Below are 20,672 nucleotides of genomic sequence, written 5' to 3' on the forward strand. Positions count from 1 at the left end.
ACAGCACCTTCTTGACTTGCAAAAGACACTTGGAATTGTTACTTTACCAGTTTTCAGAGCAGCGCTGTTTTGTTTTAGGAAGGTGTGTACCTGGATGGCTTGCAGAAGTCATGATTGTACCTACTTAAACAGGACCACCAGACAGATGCCTCCCTGCCTGATTTGCTGGAAAGCTGCTGATTAGCTCGGAGCCATCTGTGCCATCCACCACCTGGCCTTTCCAGAACCTCCCACTTCTATTTTAGTTAACTATGTAGATGGGAATCTGCCATAGTTACCTACCCAACGCTGGCCCGATGATCAGCTGCCGAAGGCGGCACTGGTTTCTGTCGCACTGTTCACCATGTCTTTCCTTAGGAAGCAGAATGATACTCATCAGAAAAACCCTTGCGTATTTTAGAATTTGAAATGTAAAGATGTTTGTGACCAGGAAATAATGCAAACGTTTTTGTATTGTGCTATTTCAGGATTTTCTCCGATCCGGAGACCCCAAAGACACAAAGATGCTTATAAAAAAACAAGCAGATTGGGCCAAGAATATTAATGAGCCAAAAGCAGCTGTGGAGATGTACCTTTCTGCAGGCGAGCACATGAAGGCCATAGAAATCAGTGGGGACCACGGCTGGGTTGACATGTGGGTTACAGCTTCATCTCAATATAATAGAATCTTGCAATTCAGTGTAATTGAATTCTGCATAACTTTTCAAGTAGACAAAACCTGTTTGATATGTACCTTTGTTTATATCAAATAGAGTATAAGCTGTATTTGAAGCACACCTACAATTTAAAATGTTTTTAAAGTTGCATACGTTTAGGGTGTGGAGACATTACAACAGTGAAATATGAATGGGTTAATCTGTATTATGAGACTATCTTCTGAAATATGCATGCCTTAAGGTTTTCACAGCAATCATCACAGCCGTGCTTGTGTGTGGTAGCCTATTTCTGTTGTTTTAAACTGCAAGAGATAACAAACTAGCGGGTGGGGAAGACAACTGGAGTGCAGGATTCCAGGAAGTAAATTCTTGGACTGCACTGGTCCTGGTCAAGTTCTCCTTGATTTACAGCAGTTCCTGCTTTGGGTCTTCTGCTGAGTTGAAGTAAAAGCTTGGGCAGGTGACTCAGCATTCCCTTGCCTTGTTTTCCTGGGTGGCAAGTGGAGTAATGTTTATGATGGCTCTTTTTTTAGGTCAGGGTTAGGGAAGCTTGTCCTGTGCGACTTAGTCATGTGGGATCTACTGCTTCCACTGAAATGGTTTGCTGCAGTATGGAATTGCACCCATGAGTAGGGATTGTAGAAACAGCTTTTGAGTTTGTAAAAGAAAAAATTAATGTTGAATGTTTGCTGGCAGCTGTTTCAGCAGCGTGTTGCGTGGTACTACTGCTATGGCATTAAAAAATCCCTGATGGAAAGTGAGGGCGTTACAGTGCTCAGCAAAAGGTAAAGTGGTAAGGCTGAACCTGAGACACGGCTTTTGTTACTGCATCTAGGTTAATAGAAATTGCTCGGAAACTGGATAAAGCTGAGCGTGAGCCTCTGTCAAAATGTGCCTTCTATTTTAAGAAGCTCAACAACCCCGGCTATGCAGCAGAAACCTACATGAAGGTTGGTGACCTGAAAGCGTTGGTCTCTCTCCACGTGGAGACGCACCGCTGGGAAGAAGTAAGCACGCCTTCTGGTTCCTGTATTTAAAGCTGCTGCTGTTGTCTCTGACTGCAGGAGAGGGCAATGGGCACTGCTTTGTCCGCTGCAGTGAAGGGAGAGGCGAGGCGGAGGCAGGTTTCCGGGGACTGTGATTCAGAGTGCAGAATTAACGCTTATTGTTTGCTTGTTTTCTGAGAGTTTGATGGGTGGTTTGGTTTTGTTTGTTTGTTTTGCTTGGTTGGCTTTTTCTTTTTTTCAAGTGCTGTGGCTGAATGTTCCCTGGCCTTGCTTCCCAGCACCCTGTTCTGCCTACCTGTGGGTAGTTGCCCATTTCCAGTGCAATGAATGCACAGAATGCTTCTCACCCATTAGAAGGAACGAATAGTAATTGTGTTGAGGGAAGTTCTGCACTGGAGTATTTTTCTGACTTGGGTGTGTGTGAGTGAGCATCTCATAGCTGTAATTTAGACCTGGCGAATATCTGCTGTGTTACTGTGGACACCACTTTATGAACTGGATTTACTGTCGGGTGAAGTTTTGCAGACTTATGGGATTTCCATGGAAACAGAAGCCCATCACTATCACATACCTCAAAATTGGGGTCGCTGTTAATTCTGCTCTTATTTCTTCAAATTGAGTTTTGATAGGTGTAGCTTCTTAAGGAAGGATTTTCAAAGTGCTTCTAGAACTGACAGTCCAATTTCCCCCCCTAAATTGTACGGGTGCTTTGGAGAACTGTAGGCTTGGTCCTTTATTGACCAGTGAGTGAGTGCAGGAAGCAAATCTAAACTGCATTCATAGAGTTGCTCCAATCTCCTCAGAATACATATTCAGTAAAAATGGAAATATTTTTGTCTTCTGCTGTGAGCTCTGCCACATTCCCTCAGTGTGCACATGTTCAAGTTTCACTAGTCTGTAACCCACACTTACCACGCATAGCTTTCCTTTTGTTGTTGATTGTTTTTTTGTTTTGTTTTAAAATATGTTAGTTTTATACTGGAGAAAAGATGGATTACAATCTTTATTCTGTGTATTTTTATAGTGAATTTACTTAGAGCTGGAGGATTGATTGTATGAAATCTAAACCCTTTAATTGTTTAAACCATGCAGTATTCTAAAACTGACTTTATGTGCTTCAGGCATTTGCTTTGAGTGAAAAGCATCCTGAATTCAAAGATGAGGTCTATGTCCCTTATGCTCAGTGGCTAGCAGAGAATGATAGATTTGAAGAAGCCCAAAAAGGTAAGACTTTCTGATGGAGCACTTAAAATGTCCTCTGTACTTTTCCTATGCAGAATATGCTGTCTTTGCCCTGGAGAATTTCTTATCTGTGGTTTCAAAAACAAGTACAATCAGTATCTTCACACCTATCTTAAAAATGAAGTGGCTGGAGGCCTCCTTTTTTAACTGCAAAGTGTGACGGACCTATTAGAAATGGTGGCATCCAAATATAGTTCCAGGTTTTCAATGTCATTACATAATTGAGCGTGGCTTTGGCTTAAAAGCTGAACTGTGTTTTGTTAATACTTTTATTCCAGTACCTCACAAACTGGAGTGGAAATAATAAATTTTCCTTATATCTAGGTAACATTCACTTTGTATAAGTAACATTTTCATCTTTAAGAGTTTTCATGGATGTCGTTAGGCTTATAAAATTACCTAAAGAGAACTGTCAAGCTTCTACCATGTGGACAGGCTTCACTCCTAAGCTGTGCCAGGGATAAGGAGAGGTTGAAGCAAGCTCCATATGGAGCCAGCATGTTTTCAGTAGTTGCTTTACTCAGGTGCAGCTCCTTGTGACTTTTGCATCTGCTGTTTCCAGAGCCAGCTGGGATCTAAGAGTGTAACTGCATTTGCTTACAAGGCCAAGCTAGCGAGATGCCAGCCGTGGGCTGTCTCCATGCAGAACTGGGCTGCATGTCTCAGCACTGAGCCTTTGAGCAGCTGAGTGGTTTGCACATGCAGATCTGTGAATGTGTGTTGTTCCCAGCTTGTTCCACAAAGCTCCGTGCTGTTGTGTCTTGGCTAATACAAGCTCCATGAAATTGGGTGAGCAGATCTCTGCATGGGGATGTGAGAATGTGGTTTTGTCAGAGCTGGCTTAAGTCAAGAGGCAATTGTGTTATCTTTATTTTCTTCCTTTATTGCCCTGTATGAAGACAGTGTTTGGCCAAATGCGTTTGTACCAAGTGAGAATCTGAATCTAACTTAATATTGGCTTCTGAGGTTCACTGAGAGAGAAGCTGTTAATGAGTGCTAGAAGGGTATAATGAATAGTGTAATCTTTTAAAACATTCGGCGTTACTGACTAGAACTAATCTTAACTTTGTGTAGTTTTAGATGCAGGTGTAATCTGCAGTGTTAAGAGATTGCAATTGCTTATATGCAGATCTAATGATTGTTGTGCTTTTATTCTTTTCTATACTAAAAGAAAACAACAAAAACACCTGGGGTGTACAAAATATAGCAGCTTAAGAGCCCCCAAGACAGTGCAAAAGGGACAAAACACCTACAGCTGCATCTCATGTTCCATTAGTGTTGCTGCTTTCAAGGAGGAAAATACCAGTGTATAATCCCCTTCATCCTGCCCTGAATAGATGATTTGATATTGGCTGAATAGACTGCTCTTAATTTAAAAACATTAATTTCAACTAATTGATATAATCACACTGTAAAATCCTCTTTGTTTTGTCTTTGTAGCATTCCACAAGGCTGGCAGGCAGAGAGAAGCTGTGAGAGTGCTGGAGCAGCTAACACACAATGCTGTGGTTGAAAGCCGATTTAACGACGCAGCCTATTATTATTGGATGCTTTCCATGCAGTGTTTAGATATCGCCCAAGGTAAGTAACTGAAAGGCTTTTAGTTTTACCTCCTTGTGCATGTAGACAGACAATTGCTGAATTGTGATAGCACTGCTGCAGCTCCTTCACTGTTTTTTTTCTTTTATACTGTGCGTAGTTTTTGCTTGTGCTATTTTTGTAGTCTCCTGGTTTTCCCATGCACTTATGTAAACCAGATGAGCAAAACAACAACATCGGCATGTGTAGGCCTTGTTTTGAAATCTGGCTGGAATCAAAACAGTGCCTCCTGGGAGCCTGTACCCTCGTGTAGCTTCCCTCAACGTGCTGCAGCTAGAGAAGTGATTGGAGGGTGCAAGTACTGGTAACTGAAAGGTGGTTCTGGAGCATAACATCTGCCCAGTACTTGATTGTAGGTAGGGGAGGTGCCTTACAAATTGCTTCTGCCAGCAAATACAAAACTGCTTGTTCATGAGCATCATCTTGTCTTCTGAGTGTATTTCTCTGGGAGAGAGGCAGAGCTAGTGCTTAGAAGAACAAACTTGGTAAAGAATACGAAGGTTGATAGGACTGCGTTTTGCTCAGTGCTGCCAGTGCCTTTTTATTAGTGCGTCCGAGAGTGCTGATGTGTTGCCTCTCAGGTGTTGTGTGGAGATGTGAATTGTTCCAATTTTTTTAGTAGTGTATTTAATATCTGTGAAACGTTTCAAAACTCATTTCATTTGTAAATTCTGAAGGTGTGAATAAGCTTTCCAGTGACGCACGGCTGCTCTTTTCTCCCTTTACCTAACCTGTAGCCTCTAGCTGTGGTAAAGCCATTGCCACTTACTTAAGCATGCTTTTTGTTTGGAGTAGAAACTTGCTCCCAAAAATAGCAAGTCTGTATAACTTGTGTTTTGCATAGGTAGATGGGAGACACTTGGACTGGTGTGTGCTCCTTTTGGGAGTATCATAATACGTTGCTTTCTTCCCACTGATTCCCAAAGGTTTACCTTGGGGGTTTACACTAATGCCATTCCCTCCCACAGAGAATGAAGAACAGAAGACTGAAATGTTGCAGAAGTTTCATCACTTCCAGCAATTGGCCGAAGTTTACCACGTCTATCACTATATTCAAAGATACACTGTAAGATATTTATTTTAGAAGTTGTGTATCTGTGATTCCTGAATGGTTTTCTTTCAGAAGTCCAGAGATAAACAAACATTTAATGACTTCACACAATTAAATAGAGGATAGATTAGTGATACTGTATAGCAACATTTCTCTGCTTTCTGTTGTACTGTACAAGAACTTCTCTTGTCGTAGTTCTTAAAGTGCAGTGCCATTTTAGCTGATGTGTGTTTGTCTCATATCACAGTATGATCATGGCTGACTCTCCACCCCCAGTACTTGCTTTGCTGACTGTGTTGGTTTGGTTCCAGCACCCCGGATGTCAAATTCTTTACAGGCTGCAGTGGGTTCTTCCTTTAATCAGGGAAGGCAGATCTATAGAGCAGGCACACCCTCATTTAGAGATTCTCACAGCACGTTACCTCTTATCAGTGGTGATACGTGTAAACTACTCCAAAAGACATGCAGTCTTGAGTGGGGAGCTCCTGCTGCTCCCAGCAATTATAGTAATGTTCCAACCACTGTTGGTGAAAATATCTTCTGTGGAGCATATGAGAACCCTCTGCCCTTGCCCAAAAGAAGACTGTGTAACTGAGGTCTCTGCTAGTCAGACTATTTCAGGCCTCTCAGTAGTGGAGGCTGCACACTGTTCATGCCTTGCTTTTAAATAGCCTGGTAAGGATTCTATTTTAGCTTCATGGATCCATTTCTGTCTTTTTCTGCATGTAACAGGCATGAACTTTGGTGTTAAACATGTGAAATCCATTTGGTATGTTCTGTCAGCATCTCCTCTTTTTGCAGCTGCATGAAGGAAGGACAATACTTAGGATGCCTAGTGTTGTGATGGGTAGTGATGTGAATTGTCTTAGAAATGTCTCTGTTTTTAATTCCACAGGAGGAACCTTTCAGTTTCCACTTGCCTGAAACACTCTTCAATATTTCCAGGTTTCTGCTTCACAGCTTAACAAAGGAGACTCCCTTGGGGATCTCAAAAGTGTATCCTTCCAACACTGCACAGAAACTAGAGGCTGAGGTACACGAAAACAGTAATTGATGTTGAGCCACAGTGCAGAGATCTACGTTAGGGTATGTTCAGTTTCAGCTGTGGGTTATAGCTAATGGAAATCGACTTGTGCCCCTAAGGAAATAATCAGCACCTTTAAACTATTGTTTTTAACTCCACTATCTTTTTTTTTTTTCTTTATAGTCTTGGAGAGCTGTACAAATCAACCTGTAATTCTCAGCCACCCACCCAGCATGATGTGTGACTTTGTCAAGGAGTATTAGTCATCCCAACAGGATGCTGCCTCTGAATCTTGACAGCACTGTTGCAAGGATCCTGAGCTAAGATGGGTGCAGGGGGAAAAAAACAGGCACTTCTGCTTCACCTGAGGCTGTTATAGCTGTGCAGTGTCTCTCAACCTAACATTTGCACAACTTTGTGAATGCGTGTTATGTATTTTGGAAGTAGAATCATAGAATCCTTAGAGTTGGAAAGGACCTCTGAAAGCCGTCTAGCCCAAATCCCTTGTATTGAACAGGGACACCACAGCTAGATCAGGTTACCTCGTACAAGGCCTTTGTGAACACTGCAGAAATGCATCTGTCAGTAAAAGACAACAGAAAGGGTCAGCAGCTGCCGTAGGGAGGGCAGTTTTGCTTCCGTTATGGCTCTGGATGGGATGTTTGCTTTCCTTTTAGTAACTTCCTCATTTACATGTTCTTTCAAAATGTCTTTCCTAGCATGCTTTGTTGTGGTTATGATTGGTAGCTTTCTGAACTGCAGTTACTGTTACATGCTAATGAAAGAGACAGTCCTTGTTCAGTGACACAGAGCTGGTGCTGCTCTGTGCAGCAGAGAAATTGCACATCTTCTATGATTAGAAAGAACGTTGTATTTTTCCTAAAGACGTATTTTTATTCCTTAATTTAATTACAGTAATACATTATTTACCCTGGCAAAACAAAGTAAAGCTCTGGGTGCATATAAACTGGCACGTCATGCCTACGACAAGTTACAGGGACTGCAGATCCCAGCTAGGTTCCAGAAATCCGTAGAGTTGGGCAGCCTGACGATCCGATCCAAGCCATTCCATGACAGCGAAGTAAGTAGTTTCGTGCTAATCATTAATATCTGAGTTGCCATATACACGAAGTCTGAAACATATTATGCGTAGGTCTGTGTTAGAATTCCATTTCTGCTGGAAACAGTCCTTTCATTGTTATCCATTAGGGCAGGCTTCCTTTTGTTCCCGAGAACAAACTAAAACCAGTTCGTTCTTTATGGGCAGGCAGCTTCTCTCCTCCCTCTCCTCTCTTTTATCTACCTTCCTCTCTGCCTATTAATTCTGTCAAGCCTTTTTCTGCATGGTCTTTGTGTCTTTCTGCAGCTGGAGGTCACTTTCATTTGTCCTAACTCCTAGCACTCCTTCCCTCCTCCCCCTATCCCTTGGGTGACCTTCCTTCCTCAAGTCTTATTTTATCACCTTTTCTTCTTTAACTGAAGTCTGAATTTCTGCGGTGCTCTATAAAGCCATGTCTCATGGAATAGTCACTAAAAATAAATTGTATTGTGCAAGTGAACATGTACCTGGCCATCTGAAATAATAGAAACAGAGTCTTAAGAATGGCCTAAAATAACTATGCTCTTGAAAATAAGAGAGATGAATTGATTGGTGAACTTGAATTTGACCAAATCTGTGAAGGAAAAAAAAAGCTTCAATAGCCTTCTCTTCAACTTCCTTTGGCACTGTGTGTTCGATGCAAAATTCTGCTCCTTACCACAAAGACAAGGAGAAATTTCATTGTTAGAGTGGCAAAGACAGCTATTTCTAATGCAAAAGCATTTTCAGATGTTAAAGGATGTGATTTCACAGCAGTATTTCTTCAGGTCAGGGACTGTTGTAATATCAATGGTGTAAACCCAAGGGACTCATGTTTAGTTGAAACCAAGAGAACTGACTGTGCCGACCTGTTTGCAATCACTGTGCTATGTGTGTGTCTTTGCAGGAGCTTGTGCCCTTGTGCTATAGGTGCTCTACCAACAACCCTTTGCTAAATAACTTAGGGAACGTCTGCATTAACTGCAGACAGCCTTTCGTCTTCTCCGCTTCTTCCTATGGTGCGTTGGAGTATCACATTTTTGTTGTGCTTTTCAAGTAGGTAAAGTAGGTAAATGTTAAGGTGAACAGGGACAGCTAGTACTTGATTTGTTCCCCATGCGATGTTGTTTGGACAAACCTTTCCTTTGAGCGTTGTTAGATTGGACTGAGTGACTGCTGCTTGTCCCAGGGATAGCTGCATTTCACTGCACGATAGCAGCAGCAGAGCATTGCTGTGTTGTGGAAACCTGAATGTATGAAGTGTTCGGTGCCACTGCCATCCTTTGAGAGTGTGGGGGGGTGGTTTTGTTTGTTTTTTTTTCATCGTGAGAACGTGGGGGAAACACCATTACAGAAGGTGAGGGATGTTAAAGGGCACAGTGTTTTCTAGGAGGCTGTGCTGTCATCGTGTCCATCCAATGCTCCCTGTTTTCACACCCTTTAGAAGTACTGCATCTGGTTGAGTTCTATTTGGAAGATGGTATCACAGATGAAGAAGCTGTATCTCTCATTGATCTCGAAGCTCCAAGATTGAATAAAAGCGGGAATAAATGGCAAGAGATGATGAGTGATGGTATCCTGCTGATTAAAAATTGCTTCCAGTCCCTTTTTCAGGAAAAACAATTGGGACTGTTGTTGTTTATGTGTGTTTGTTTTTGTGTGTGGTATCTTTTTTCTGCCATACGGCAAAAAACATATGTTGTTTCCTTTTTACATTGGTGTAACAACCAGAGTGGTCTTTTAACCTAATATTTTTGTAAAGCTTGTTCATCACAAGAACACTTCTCATCATGCAGTATTGCACTTTTTAGCAGCGCAGTGCCACGCTGTACCTATTCTGTTGTAACTGCTTTCTGTGGAGAGTGGGGAGAACCTGAAGTGTGTTACTTCCTCCCAGTAACAGCTTGCTTCAGTGGCTGCTTTCTCCTTCACGTGGCCTTCCTTGATATCAATTTGTTTTGTAATGTTTCGGCACCCAGAGCCCCCAGTTGCTGGAGGGGCTGTATGGCACTGGGAGCAGAGCAGTGCACAAGAAAACACAGTCCCTAACTAAAATGGCTTGAAACATAACTTAAAGAGGTTGCTTTGTGTGCTTTCTGCAGTGTGAGAAGCAGACAGGCAGGAAATAAACAGAGCTCATGTCATATTTGCTTATAGTCAACTTAGCTGTTCTACAGCAGTTGCAGTGATAAAATTCTGCAGTTACTGTAATCAGAGCAAGCCCTTCTCCAGTATGTTCTATAACAGTCGGGCAGTCTAGCAGTTTGAGAATACTTTGACCCTCTGGAGGAACAAGAGTACCAGTCCTGCTGGAATGATGTTCTGTTTATTCTGAGAGAGAGCTCACAGCTGATCTCAGAGGAACTTCTTCCTTAAGAAATACACTTAGATGCACAGAGTCTGAGGCTTAATGACAGCGCAGTTATTATTGAAGACGATGATCCCTTTACTGCAAAACTGAGCTTTGAGGTAAGAGCTGTACCTGCATCTTGCAGTCATTTCTTTCTTGCTGCCAGTAGGAATCCAGAGGAAATTTTGCCTTAGTGCACGCTGGTCTTCTAGCATGAATGTGTGATGTAAACTCCCACAAAAGAGATACAAAGCAAAGGTCCAGGAAGAGGCCCAGAACATGAGGGAAAGGGATTTATGAGACAATAACTCCTGTCTTACAATAAATAAAAACAAAATGTTTCCTCTGCTGGCAAATGCCCTGAGAAACAGGCACGTACAAAGACTTTAAAATAAACGTTCCTGAAATTTGGTTTTACCATTGGGCAGCGTCTTCCCTGGCTCTTTCTGTGTCAGGCAGTATAGCCATAAAATAGTCGTTACTGTGAGGTTTTAATACTTGCCCCTGGGCACAAGTGTGATTTGCAAGGTGTTAACGTGTAACAGAAGTTCATGGAGAACAAGTTAGAGATGCGGCTGGACGCTGCTCTCACTGAAGCTGTTGGTGAAAGTGACAGTGAGGTTAGGACGGGGCTCAGGCCAGCTCTGTATTAGCTTATCTACAGAGTTGTACTTTTGCATTTCACAAGATCTTACTAATCCTCGAAGGACTTTGCAGTTGGCAACAGTAATTCTTTCTAAACCTTCTTACCTGCAGCAAGGCAGCTCAGAGTTTGTTCCTGTGGTTGTGAATCGTGCTGTTCTGCAGTCAATGAGTCGGAGGGACGTCCTGATTAAGCGCTGGCCCAAGCCGCTGCGATGGCAGTACTACCGTTCCCTGCTGCCCGATGCCTCCATTACCATGTGCCCGTCGTGTTTTCAGGTACTCTTCATTGAGAGGATCCAAAAACCCCAAAGCCCATTGCCTCTGAGAAATCAGTAAATTGAAATAATTGATATGCCATACTTTGAAATATATTTAGTAAATTAACGAGTGATGTAGAGACAGAAGGCAATGGAAAACAAAATAAGCAATGTGATGCTCAGAGAAGTGGCTGCATTCCTAAAAACTTGAGGTAGCTGAGTTTGGGAAGAAAGGGTTGAGAAGCTGCACTGGCAGTAGTAGTCTGAGCTCCATGGGCAAACCTCAGCTGAACAGCAGATGAGTAACTACAAATCACCCTTCTGCTCTGCCTCTCTGACGTTCCATCTGGTCTAGCAGGGAGTCACCCCGGTAAACTCGGCTGGCTTTCGGTTCAGTCACTCTAGTAATTCTTCCCCTCTCAAGAACGGCTTTCTGAAATGCAGGAATTCAGTCTCATTTGGTTACGTGCTCTCCAGTTTTCATCCTTCCCTCTGGAAAAGTAATTGATTGATTTGAGCATCTTCAACTACATTGGCAGTGGTCTGTGCAAAGTTGCTTCTATATTCTGGGTTATAGCTCTGTAAGTAACTGGAAGCAAGAAAGACAATTCTTGTTTAATAGTAGCTTCAGAAGATGTAAGAAACCCCCTTGAAATTCCATTTTCTTTGAGTTAGTCAGAGGCTAACTTGTACCTCAATCTGTTTCTAATTCATAGATGTTTCACACAGAAGACTATGAGCTTCTTGTACTCCAGCATAACTGTTGTCCATTCTGTCGAAGGAGAATAGATGAGTCAAACCAGTGAAGAAAGGTGATCTTACACCTCAGCTGAGAGCCTTCCCTATTGACTTGGCAAGGCACCTCCTGCGTTCTTAGGCTTCCTAACAACTTCGTTGTCATCTTGTTCTATTTTGGACATGAGTGAAACAGTGTGGAAGAAAACTTTTTTTTAATGGAAATGTCTGTTTTGGTGAATGTCCTCTATTTCCCAGATAAGCAGCTGAAGTGCCACAGATTTTTTTACAGGAATGTTTCTAGGGTCAAATTAACCCACGCAATTGTTTTTATTCCGACTTGTGTTAGAACTTAAAAATTTGTCCTTAATATGTATCTGTTATTGACAGAACTTCAAATAAATGGGACTCTTTTTCGGTACTGTTTGTCTCAAAATTTCCTTGTGCAGAACTTGTGCTTGTTAAAATCCAAATGGCAGGTTGAGCATGGAAATACATATTTCATGTTAACTGAGATACCCATATGTAAGTTCCTTATCTGTCTACTGATACACTGCTGATTCTAGTAACATCAGTGTGTTTACCATTAATGAAAGAAAAACCACTCACCTAATGGGCTAAAATGAGTATATTTGCATGCTGACAAGTTGCCAGGCAGGAATATCAAAGCAAGTTGAGGACTCAGACAGCCAGTGTTTTCTCACAGTTCCTCTATACCTAAGGGCAGGAGAGTTCTTTGAGAAGAAAATTGTTGTGATGCAGCTCACTGCGTTAATAAAATCATGGGGTAGCTCCCAAGAATGCTGACATCCTTTCAGCTCCTGTGGTGTGATCTGAGTTGTACCTTTGTGGTGTGGGCACACGTGCCTGTCTGAGCTAATGCGGCTCCATTGACCATCGTGCTGACTGGAAGAGGTGATGTGCTGAAGAAATATTTCTGGTCAGTGTTTTCCCAGCATTTCTTCATGCCAGAGCCATGGGAAGCAAAGTAAGAAGGTAGGAGGAGATGGACTTACCTTCCAATTTTTATTTTTATTTTTTTTTAACTTTTGCCAACTAAGTGTTGAGATTGAGGGGATTTTAATGACCTGGCTGTTTAACCAGATGTAGTAGTTTCATCCCATGCAGCAGCTAAGCCCCCATGCAGTTGTTTGCTCACTTCCCACCCACCTTGACAGAACAGGAGAGAATCAAAGAGAACCAAAGTGGAAAAACTTGTGGGTCAACATTAAGGTAGTTTCATAAGCAAAGCTATGTTTGCCAGCAAAGCAGTGACAAATTTATTCATTACTTCCCCATGGCAAGCAGATGTCCAGCCACTTCCTGGAAAACAAGACTCAATATGAGTCATGGTTATGTGGGAAGATGAGCATGATGTCATCAGGCATGGACCACCCCTTGGGTCAGCAGTTCTGGCTGTGTACCCTCCCAGCTCCTCATCCACCTCCGGCCCATTGCTGGGCAGCAAAATGGAGAACAACAGAAACCCTCAACACTGCCAGCAGTGCTCAACAATAGCTAAAGCACTGACGTTTTATCAAGACTGTTTTTAGTTGCAAATCCAAAACACAGCACCACGTGGGCTGCTCTGAAGAATGTTAGCTCCATTCTAGTCAGGCCCAGTACACAGGAGTACTCCTGTATAGTTGAATCTCTGGAGGGCATTCTCTGAATTGTTCTGCAAGAGCTTGAGAATTCGTGTGGACAACCAGCTGGGCCGGGTTTGAATGGAAAAGTGATAGGCCTCTTGACTTTAATCCAGTTTAAATTGCGCCTGCCTCAGCATAAGTTTTGTTGTTATGACATCCTCTCTTCCATAAGCCTCTCTTCGTTTTGCTTGGGAAATTATATTTTATGTTATTGAATTAAGCTATTGGCTGAGATTGGTGGCTGCTGGTAAAACAGCTACTGTGTAAGCAACAGCACTTTGCATGAGATATCAGTGTGTGCTTGAGTTCCTCTGGAAAGTGATGCTTTGAAATCTACGCTCCTGTGAACCCCACCTGCAGTGCTGCCTTCAGCTCTGGGGCCCCCAGTGTTAGAAGGACACAGAGCTGTTGGAGTGGGGCCAGAGGAGCTGTGAGGATGCTCAGGGGCTGGAGCACCTCTGCTATGGAGCCAGGCTGAGAACTGGGGATGTTAGGTCTGGAGGAGACTCTGGGGAGACCTCGCTGTGGCCTCCCAGTACCTAAAGGAGACCTACAGGAGAGCTGGGGAGGGGCTCTGTCAGGGAGCGTAGTGACAGGACAAAGGGTAACGGCTTTGAAGTAAAAGATGGTGGTCTTAAATTAGCTCTGGGAAGACATTTTTTACTGCTGGGGCAATGAGGCCCTGGCAGTGCTGCCCATCCCTGGAGGTGCCTGAGGCCATGGATGGGCTCTGGGCAGCCTGAGCCGGAGGGGCAGCCAGCCTATGGCAGGGGGAGGGCTGGGGGCTGTGAGGTCCCTTCCAACCCAACCGTGCTGTGATTCCATCAAACGGTACTGTAGGGTTTCTGCATCCCTCAATGGTTCCTGACCAAATTTGCTTAATTTACCACTTTAAAAACATTCTGTTCTAATTAGTGCTTGTCTGCTTTCTGACTCGTATATCACTGTTTGCAATAAAGACGTTGCAACTGACACTGATAAACAGTGCTGTTTGATATGTGAGCCAGAATGCAATTCAGCTCATTCTCCCAGAAATGAGCTGGTTTTGCAGAGCTAGCAGAAATGAAAAATTATAAAAATAAATAGGCAAGGTTTGTAATTACATAGAGACGGAATGGATCAAACGAGGAAGCTTCATTTATTTATTTATTTTTAATTTTTTTGTGAATATGGCCTGGGTTTGAAAAGCATGCTGGGCTTTTCCAGGCAAAGCTGTGCTCCATACATCTCGTAAATTGGAAAGATGTGCCAGTTCCAGATGCCTTGTGCAACTGAAGCTCCCTGGTGACTTCGTGATGAGAAGGCTCTGGATGTGCAGAAGTCCCACCATGAAGCCTTTCTCTGAAGCTTTTGTGGGCGGTTCACCAACTGCTTTCTTCCATTTGCCCTGCACCTCTACCTTGTCACCACTCACCACTCACCTTTCCCACCGCTGGACTCCCGTGGTGACGCATGTCAGCTCTCAGCTCAGCAGCAGCTGCTAACCTCAGCAGGGGCTTATTGCATCAGAGCTTTACGTGGCGTATTTGTGTATTGGGAAGATAATCTGATGTGCCCGTGTACAGATATGAACAGCTGCATCTGCAATTAGCTAGAGGCACTTCTCCGGCCTTGGCAACACATGAAAAGTTAATTGGGAGGGACTTAGTACCAGCAGAGGTTGTGTGAGGAGGTGCATTTGCACACTGACAGGAGGAGGACTTTGGTGGCTGTGCAGGGCAATCGAGGCCCACCTTTGCTTATGGGAAGCCAGGCTTTCAGTGGTAGCAGCACTTCTGTGAGATCTTCCCCACACAGAGGAAAGGTTTCTCGGCTTGGTCTTCTCTTTGAAGAGAACACAAAGCTTTCTGCTTTTTCCCTTTGATCTGTTTTGCATGCACCGAATTAACCTGCAGGGAACACTGGTAAAAACATGCCAGGAATTGAAGCTGGTTAATTAAGGCCAAGGTGACACAAGGCCTTGCTTATCTGTCACCTGCGAGCTCCAGGCCTGGTGCATCCCCCCGCTGTATGGGCACTGATACTTCTCCTCTGCTCTTGGCTGCAAGGAAAGGTCAGCCCAGCTCCCTGGTGCAGTTTGAAATGCAATCGCTGTGGAGATGCTCAGATCCTGCCAGAGCCCTGCTGCTGCCAAGGGCTGAGCAGTCCTTTCTGACCTCTGCAGGGACACTGGCCGGTCCTGGCATGCCAACTGGAATGGTACTGATGTTGAGAATAACACTGGCATAGTGAGAAAAGTGATAAACAGAGGATGCAAAAAAGGGAAGAGATGGGGGCAAATAGCTTTGGAAGCTGAAAGACTAATCACAATTATGTGAACTATAAAGAATAACCTTGTCCAGCAAAGAGATCCTTTGTGGTAGGCTCTGATTTGTTCCCCTTGCTATACATCCTGTCCCACTGTTTCTGAAAAGTTAAAACCAGATAACATCTAACAGCTGCTGGCTGGCATGAAGAATGTTCCAAGCAACACTGGGCACATCAAGTAGGGAAACAGATTCAACGACAGCTTCCCCTGCAGCTCTAATGCCCACCTACATGGAATTCATCACTTCTGCAAGGTTTCAAGGTGGCTGAAGATGTCTGTCACCAGAATAAGAGGTCAAATGTTGGCTTCAGCTCAGAACTTGTGCCTTGTCCACAACCCTTCTCTGGATCAAGGCAGAACGATATCTGTCCAAGACAGATGGACGAGGTTATTTTTAGGTGCTGCTGATGTAGCTGCCATGATGCAAACCATGTATAAAGCCAAGAACAAAGGAGGTGATGCAACTGGAAACCTGCTAGCAGGATCAGTGCTTCAGTGTGTTGTTCAAACCTTCTCAGACAAATTTTGCAGCAGAGAGCAAATTTTGTGGCTGAAAGTGCATACAAGAAGGGCTGCTGCTGGCCATGCTGCCAAGCACAGCCTTTCATCAGCCTACCCCTGTAATGGCAGCTGTGATGAGACAGGCTGCTGTCACAGCCCTGCAGTCCTACTGTAAGAGCAGACCCCTGCTATGGAGGGACTGCACCAAGCATGTCCAGCCCAGCAGTCGCTGCAGTGCCCAAACTCATGGCCTGGGGGTTCTGAACCACAAAATTCACTCCTGTTTGCTTTGGTTGAGCGCAACCACAAGAAGGATCCTGTGCGCTTTGTCTTTCTCTGGCACTCTCTGCCTGTGGGCCTGGTGGTAACGTGTCCCGTTTCCCACATCCCTCTGTGGGTAAACTGAAGCATTTTGAACTGATGGGCACTGCAGCCTATGATGGGCTGTCGGGGCACTCAGTGGGGCAGAGGCAGTGGGGGTCCAGCCCAGGCTGCAGCATGCAATGAGTGCGTTGGGCCCAGGCAGCAGGCGCTCAGCCCTCAGGCAGTGGCACAGCATGCTGGGGAGTGAGGTGTGCAGGTGGGGCTGCCCTTCAGTTCCAGTGCACAAGCAGTGCAGAGCTACCTGTCTGTGTATGACCATGAACCGTGGTCTCCAACAATGACAGTGTGGGCCAGAAACAGGTGTCACCTTAATATCTGCCCAGAAAAGCCAATTACCCCTGGATGATTATGATTAATAACTCTCTTAGCCCTAATCGTGCTGACACCGACGCCTGGAGCTTACCACAGGGGGCACTTTATAAGGGACGCCCTACAGCCGCTTCTCTGCGGGGCGACAGCGAAGGCTGGGCGGTGGTGGGAGCCCAACTGCAGGGGCGATTCCCCCACACACAAAACCTGACACTGAGTGCGACTGAGAGGCGCCCCACAAACCGCAACCATGAACGGGACGGAAGGCCAAGACTTCTACGTGCCCATGTCCAACAAGACCGGGGTGGTGCGGAGCCCCTTCGAGTACCCCCAGTACTACCTGGCTGAGCCCTGGAAGTTCTCGGCGCTGGCTGCCTACATGTTCATGCTGATCCTGCTCGGCTTCCCCGTCAACTTCCTCACGCTGTACGTCACCATCCAGCACAAGAAACTCCGAACGCCTCTAAACTACATTCTCCTGAACCTGGCGGTCGCCGACCTCTTCATGGTCTTTGGAGGCTTCACGACCACCATGTACACCTCGATGAATGGGTACTTTGTCTTCGGAGTAACAGGGTGCTACATCGAGGGCTTCTTTGCTACGCTGGGCGGTGAGTTCTCCAAACTTTCAAAAATCTGACAGAAATTTCCCTAGATTTCAGGAGAGGGCGTGAGGATGCCCAGCTGCTCCTGGAGAGCCGGGCGGTGCGTGCCAGGCCCTGCTGCTGCTGCGGGCTGCGGCGTCTGCAGTGCTACTGGGTGGGAGGTGAAGAAAGTGGCAAATGGCACTTTTTTTTTAAGCCTTATTTTGGTAGCCACCTGTTCCATCTCCTGTGAGCAACAGTGTAGCCATGAAAAGTAACCTACAGCAGATTGTGCAGCTGCTGGATTTGCACATCCTTTTGGCTTGCTTTCTGACAGGAGAGCTGACAGTTTGTTCTGGAGCTGTGGGGCTGAGAGTTATTGCTGTGAGGCGGCGTGCAGTGCAGTGCAGCCCAGCAAAACCGCCTCCACTGTGCCATCCAGCCGGTGATTAGCAGTGTTAAATTAGGGCTGTGTGTCTGAGAACGGCCTCCCCTGGCCAGCTCAGCTCCCAACCATACTGCAGGCAGCCGTAGGCGGGGTCGGGCCCCCAGGCACAGATGATCCGAGCAGAACCCGGAGGCAGTGCTGCAGATCAGAGCGGGGCCGTGGGCATGTGGATGCAGTGCTGTGCGGGAGGAGGGCAGGATCCAGCAGTGAATCCCGAGCACAGCAGCACAGTGGTTACCACTGGGTGTCTGCAGCCATCTTCTGACTCCTCCTCACCGCACTGGTACTCATCCTCTGTTCCATTCCCTCTTGAGCACTGGATGGAGGTTCCCTGCTGATGGGGGTCTTCCACACGCCAGGAATGGGTGCCTTTGTCCTCCCGTCATTTGAGGTCCCCGTATCTCCATCCCTCTCTCCCTGGTGCAGGTGAAATTGCTCTCTGGTCACTCGTCGTCCTGGCCGTGGAACGATACGTAGTGGTCTGTAAGCCCATGAGCAACTTCCGCTTCGGAGAGAACCACGCCATCATGGGGGTCGCGTTCTCCTGGATCATGGCCTTGGCCTGCGCGGCCCCCCCGCTGTTCGGCTGGTCACGGTAGGGAGGGGCCTGGGCACGGAGCGCAGGGTGTGGGCAGCTCTGCTGGCGCTGACCGCCCCGTGTGCTCACAGGTACATCCCTGAGGGCATGCAGTGCTCGTGTGGGATCGACTACTACACGCTGAAGCCGGAGATCAACAATGAATCCTTTGTCATCTACATGTTCGTGGTCCATTTCATGATCCCACTGACCGTCATCTTCTTCTGCTATGGGAACCTGGTCTGCACTGTGAAGGAGGTGGGTGCTGCCCAGGGGGTGGGGACTGTGCCGGGCTCCATGCGGTGACAGAAGGGAGCGGTACCCCCCGGCCCTGCACCCACACAGGCCAAGCCCTCTGGATTCCACCCCCCCCCACTCTCTGCCCGCAGGCTGCCGCCCAGCAGCAGGAGTCTGCCACCACCCAGAAGGCAGAGAAGGAAGTGACCCGCATGGTGATCATCATGGTCATCGCCTTCCTCATCTGCTGGGTTCCCTACGCCAGCGTTGCTTTCTACATCTTCACCAACCAGGGTTCAGACTTCGGACCCATTTTCATGACCATCCCGGCATTCTTTGCCAAGAGCTCTGCCATCTACAATCCTGTGATCTACATCGTAATGAACAAACAGGTAACTGCCAGCTGATCGCCTCTGTAGTGTTTCTCTTTGTAACAGCTGTGGGGAGCTCCCACACCTCCAGCACACCTCGAGCCACAAGGAGATTCCAGGTACTGCGTGCTGGTGTGCAGGAGAGTGAAGTGCAGCTGACTCCTTCACACTGTGCAGCTCTCGTTGATGCAAGCACCCACCTGAGAAATGTGCATGCTGGCCTAGCTCAGCAGCTGGGGCTGCCTCCCCCAACTCCGAGTGCTGGGAGGGAGACTTCACCAGCACAGTGCCCTTGGTGCAGACATGCTGGAGGGTTCTGTGCAGTTCCCACTGCAGCACGTGGGATCTGTACCTGCGTTTACTCCTGCTGTGGCAGTTTTTCTGCTGGACAGTGCCCATGGCATTGCTGGGCTCGCTTTTCACCACCCCCAACTCTGGGCCCAGCATGAAGGCAGCCCCTCAGCAGCCTTCCACCCTCACCACCCTGCTTCCCCTCTCTTCCAGTTCCGTAACTGCATGATCACAACCCTCTGCTGCGGCAAGAACCCGCTGGGCGATGAGGACACATCTGCTGGAAAGACAGAGACCTCCTCCGTCTCCACCAGCCAGGTGTCCCCTGCATAGGTCCCACCGCACCAACCTTGCCCACTGCAGCGCCTGCCCGCTTCAGCACAGCCCTGCGGGGTGGGCTGCTCTCCCAACCATAGGAACCCTGGGAACAAGGCTGTGAAAATGTACACATTTTGTAATTAAAATGCAAAAGCTTAGCTCCTCCACTGGCATAAATCCGTGCTTCTCTCTCTGTTGATTCACTGAGAGCTCTCACCTGTTGCACCACGCGGGCCCTGCAAATCCCGGGCACAGCAGAGCCACTGCCACTGCCCTCACCCCAACCTGAGGGCCTCAGAGGGGCAGAGGCTGAGCCCCTCCCGGCTCCACTGCTGCAGACAGAGCCTGGCAGCTACCAGCAGCCGCTGGGCCAGGGCAGGGGGCTGTGCTGGGGCAGGCTGGGCACTGCCAGATGCCCACTGCTCGGAGCTCCGTGCCCGGCCCTGCCCAGCACCTCAGAAGGGCATCGCAACAGCTCTGGGATGATGGGCGGGTTTTGGCACACACGTGCTCTCCCTGCGGCAGAGGTGATGGTGCAGATCCCACCCCTGAGCAGGTGGCACAGCATGGTGCAGCTGTGTCCCGCTATGGCCGGGCGTGCTTGGGTGCTCCCGGTGTTGGCCCCTTGGCAGCCCCACTCACTGCCCCCCGGCAGGACGCAGCCCTTCTCTCCCAGCCATCCGCAGACCCTCCCTGTCAGCTGCAGCCCAGCTCAGCATCAGCCCACGTAGGAGGCTTTGGCCGGTGCTCGTGCTTTTGAGGACGGATTGGTGCATTGCTGAGCTTCCTCCGTGTTAGAGCAGGCAAGACATGGGAGCATATGGTGCAGAGACACAGGCATATGTTCCAGGCACTACAAGATGGCATATTGCAATTGTAGCAGTGTTCTTCATTTTTATTTTTAGCTCAGTTATACAAATAAGATGTTTTTCTTGCTGTTCAGCGTTATCAACATTTGAAACTATTTTTGTACATTATTATCCTCTCTGATTTCTAATCCTATGCAGCTTTGCGAGGTCTAATAAGGAACATACAGAACCCATGCAAGTTA

General features: G+C 46.5%; 2 protein-coding genes across 5 annotated transcripts in view; both read left to right on the forward strand.

Annotated features, from left to right (window-relative positions):
• Window positions 1-12,065, forward strand: part of IFT122 (intraflagellar transport 122) — a 30,087-nt gene extending 18,022 nt beyond the window's left edge. For 2 of the 4 annotated variants that reach the window (XM_019620252.1, XM_010718778.2), the window contains 12 exons: window positions 468-634; window positions 1,492-1,663; window positions 2,785-2,887; window positions 4,346-4,486; window positions 5,473-5,570; window positions 6,451-6,551; window positions 7,495-7,660; window positions 8,565-8,676; window positions 9,102-9,230; window positions 10,047-10,126; window positions 10,764-10,928; window positions 11,626-12,065. In XM_019620252.1, coding sequence (XP_019475797.1) covers window positions 468-634; window positions 1,492-1,663; window positions 2,785-2,887; window positions 4,346-4,486; window positions 5,473-5,570; window positions 6,451-6,551; window positions 7,495-7,660; window positions 8,565-8,676; window positions 9,102-9,230; window positions 10,047-10,126; window positions 10,764-10,928; window positions 11,626-11,715 — 1,524 coding nt within the window. In that variant the 3' untranslated portion in view covers window positions 11,716-12,065. Of the gene's footprint in view, window positions 1-467; window positions 635-1,491; window positions 1,664-2,784; window positions 2,888-4,345; window positions 4,487-5,472; window positions 5,571-6,450; window positions 6,552-7,494; window positions 7,661-8,564; window positions 8,677-9,101; window positions 9,231-10,046; window positions 10,127-10,763; window positions 10,929-11,625 lie in introns of those variants that run through there. The other 2 variants (XR_004161354.1, XM_031555630.1) reach the window with 2 other exon arrangements.
• Window positions 12,066-14,462: 2,397 nt separating this feature from the next.
• Window positions 14,463-20,596, forward strand: RHO (rhodopsin). The gene is made up of 5 exons (XM_003210211.4): window positions 14,463-17,406; window positions 18,254-18,422; window positions 18,497-18,662; window positions 18,794-19,033; window positions 19,517-20,596. Exons 1-5 carry the CDS (start codon window positions 17,046-17,048, stop codon window positions 19,634-19,636), a joined length of 1,056 nt encoding a protein of 351 aa, XP_003210259.1. The 5' UTR covers window positions 14,463-17,045; the 3' UTR covers window positions 19,637-20,596.
• Window positions 20,597-20,672: the final 76 nt, after the last annotated feature.

The sequence above is a fragment of the Meleagris gallopavo genome, chromosome 14, assembly GCF_000146605.3.
Source record: "Meleagris gallopavo isolate NT-WF06-2002-E0010 breed Aviagen turkey brand Nicholas breeding stock chromosome 14, Turkey_5.1, whole genome shotgun sequence".
NCBI classification, from domain to species: Eukaryota; Metazoa; Chordata; class Aves; order Galliformes; family Phasianidae; genus Meleagris; species Meleagris gallopavo.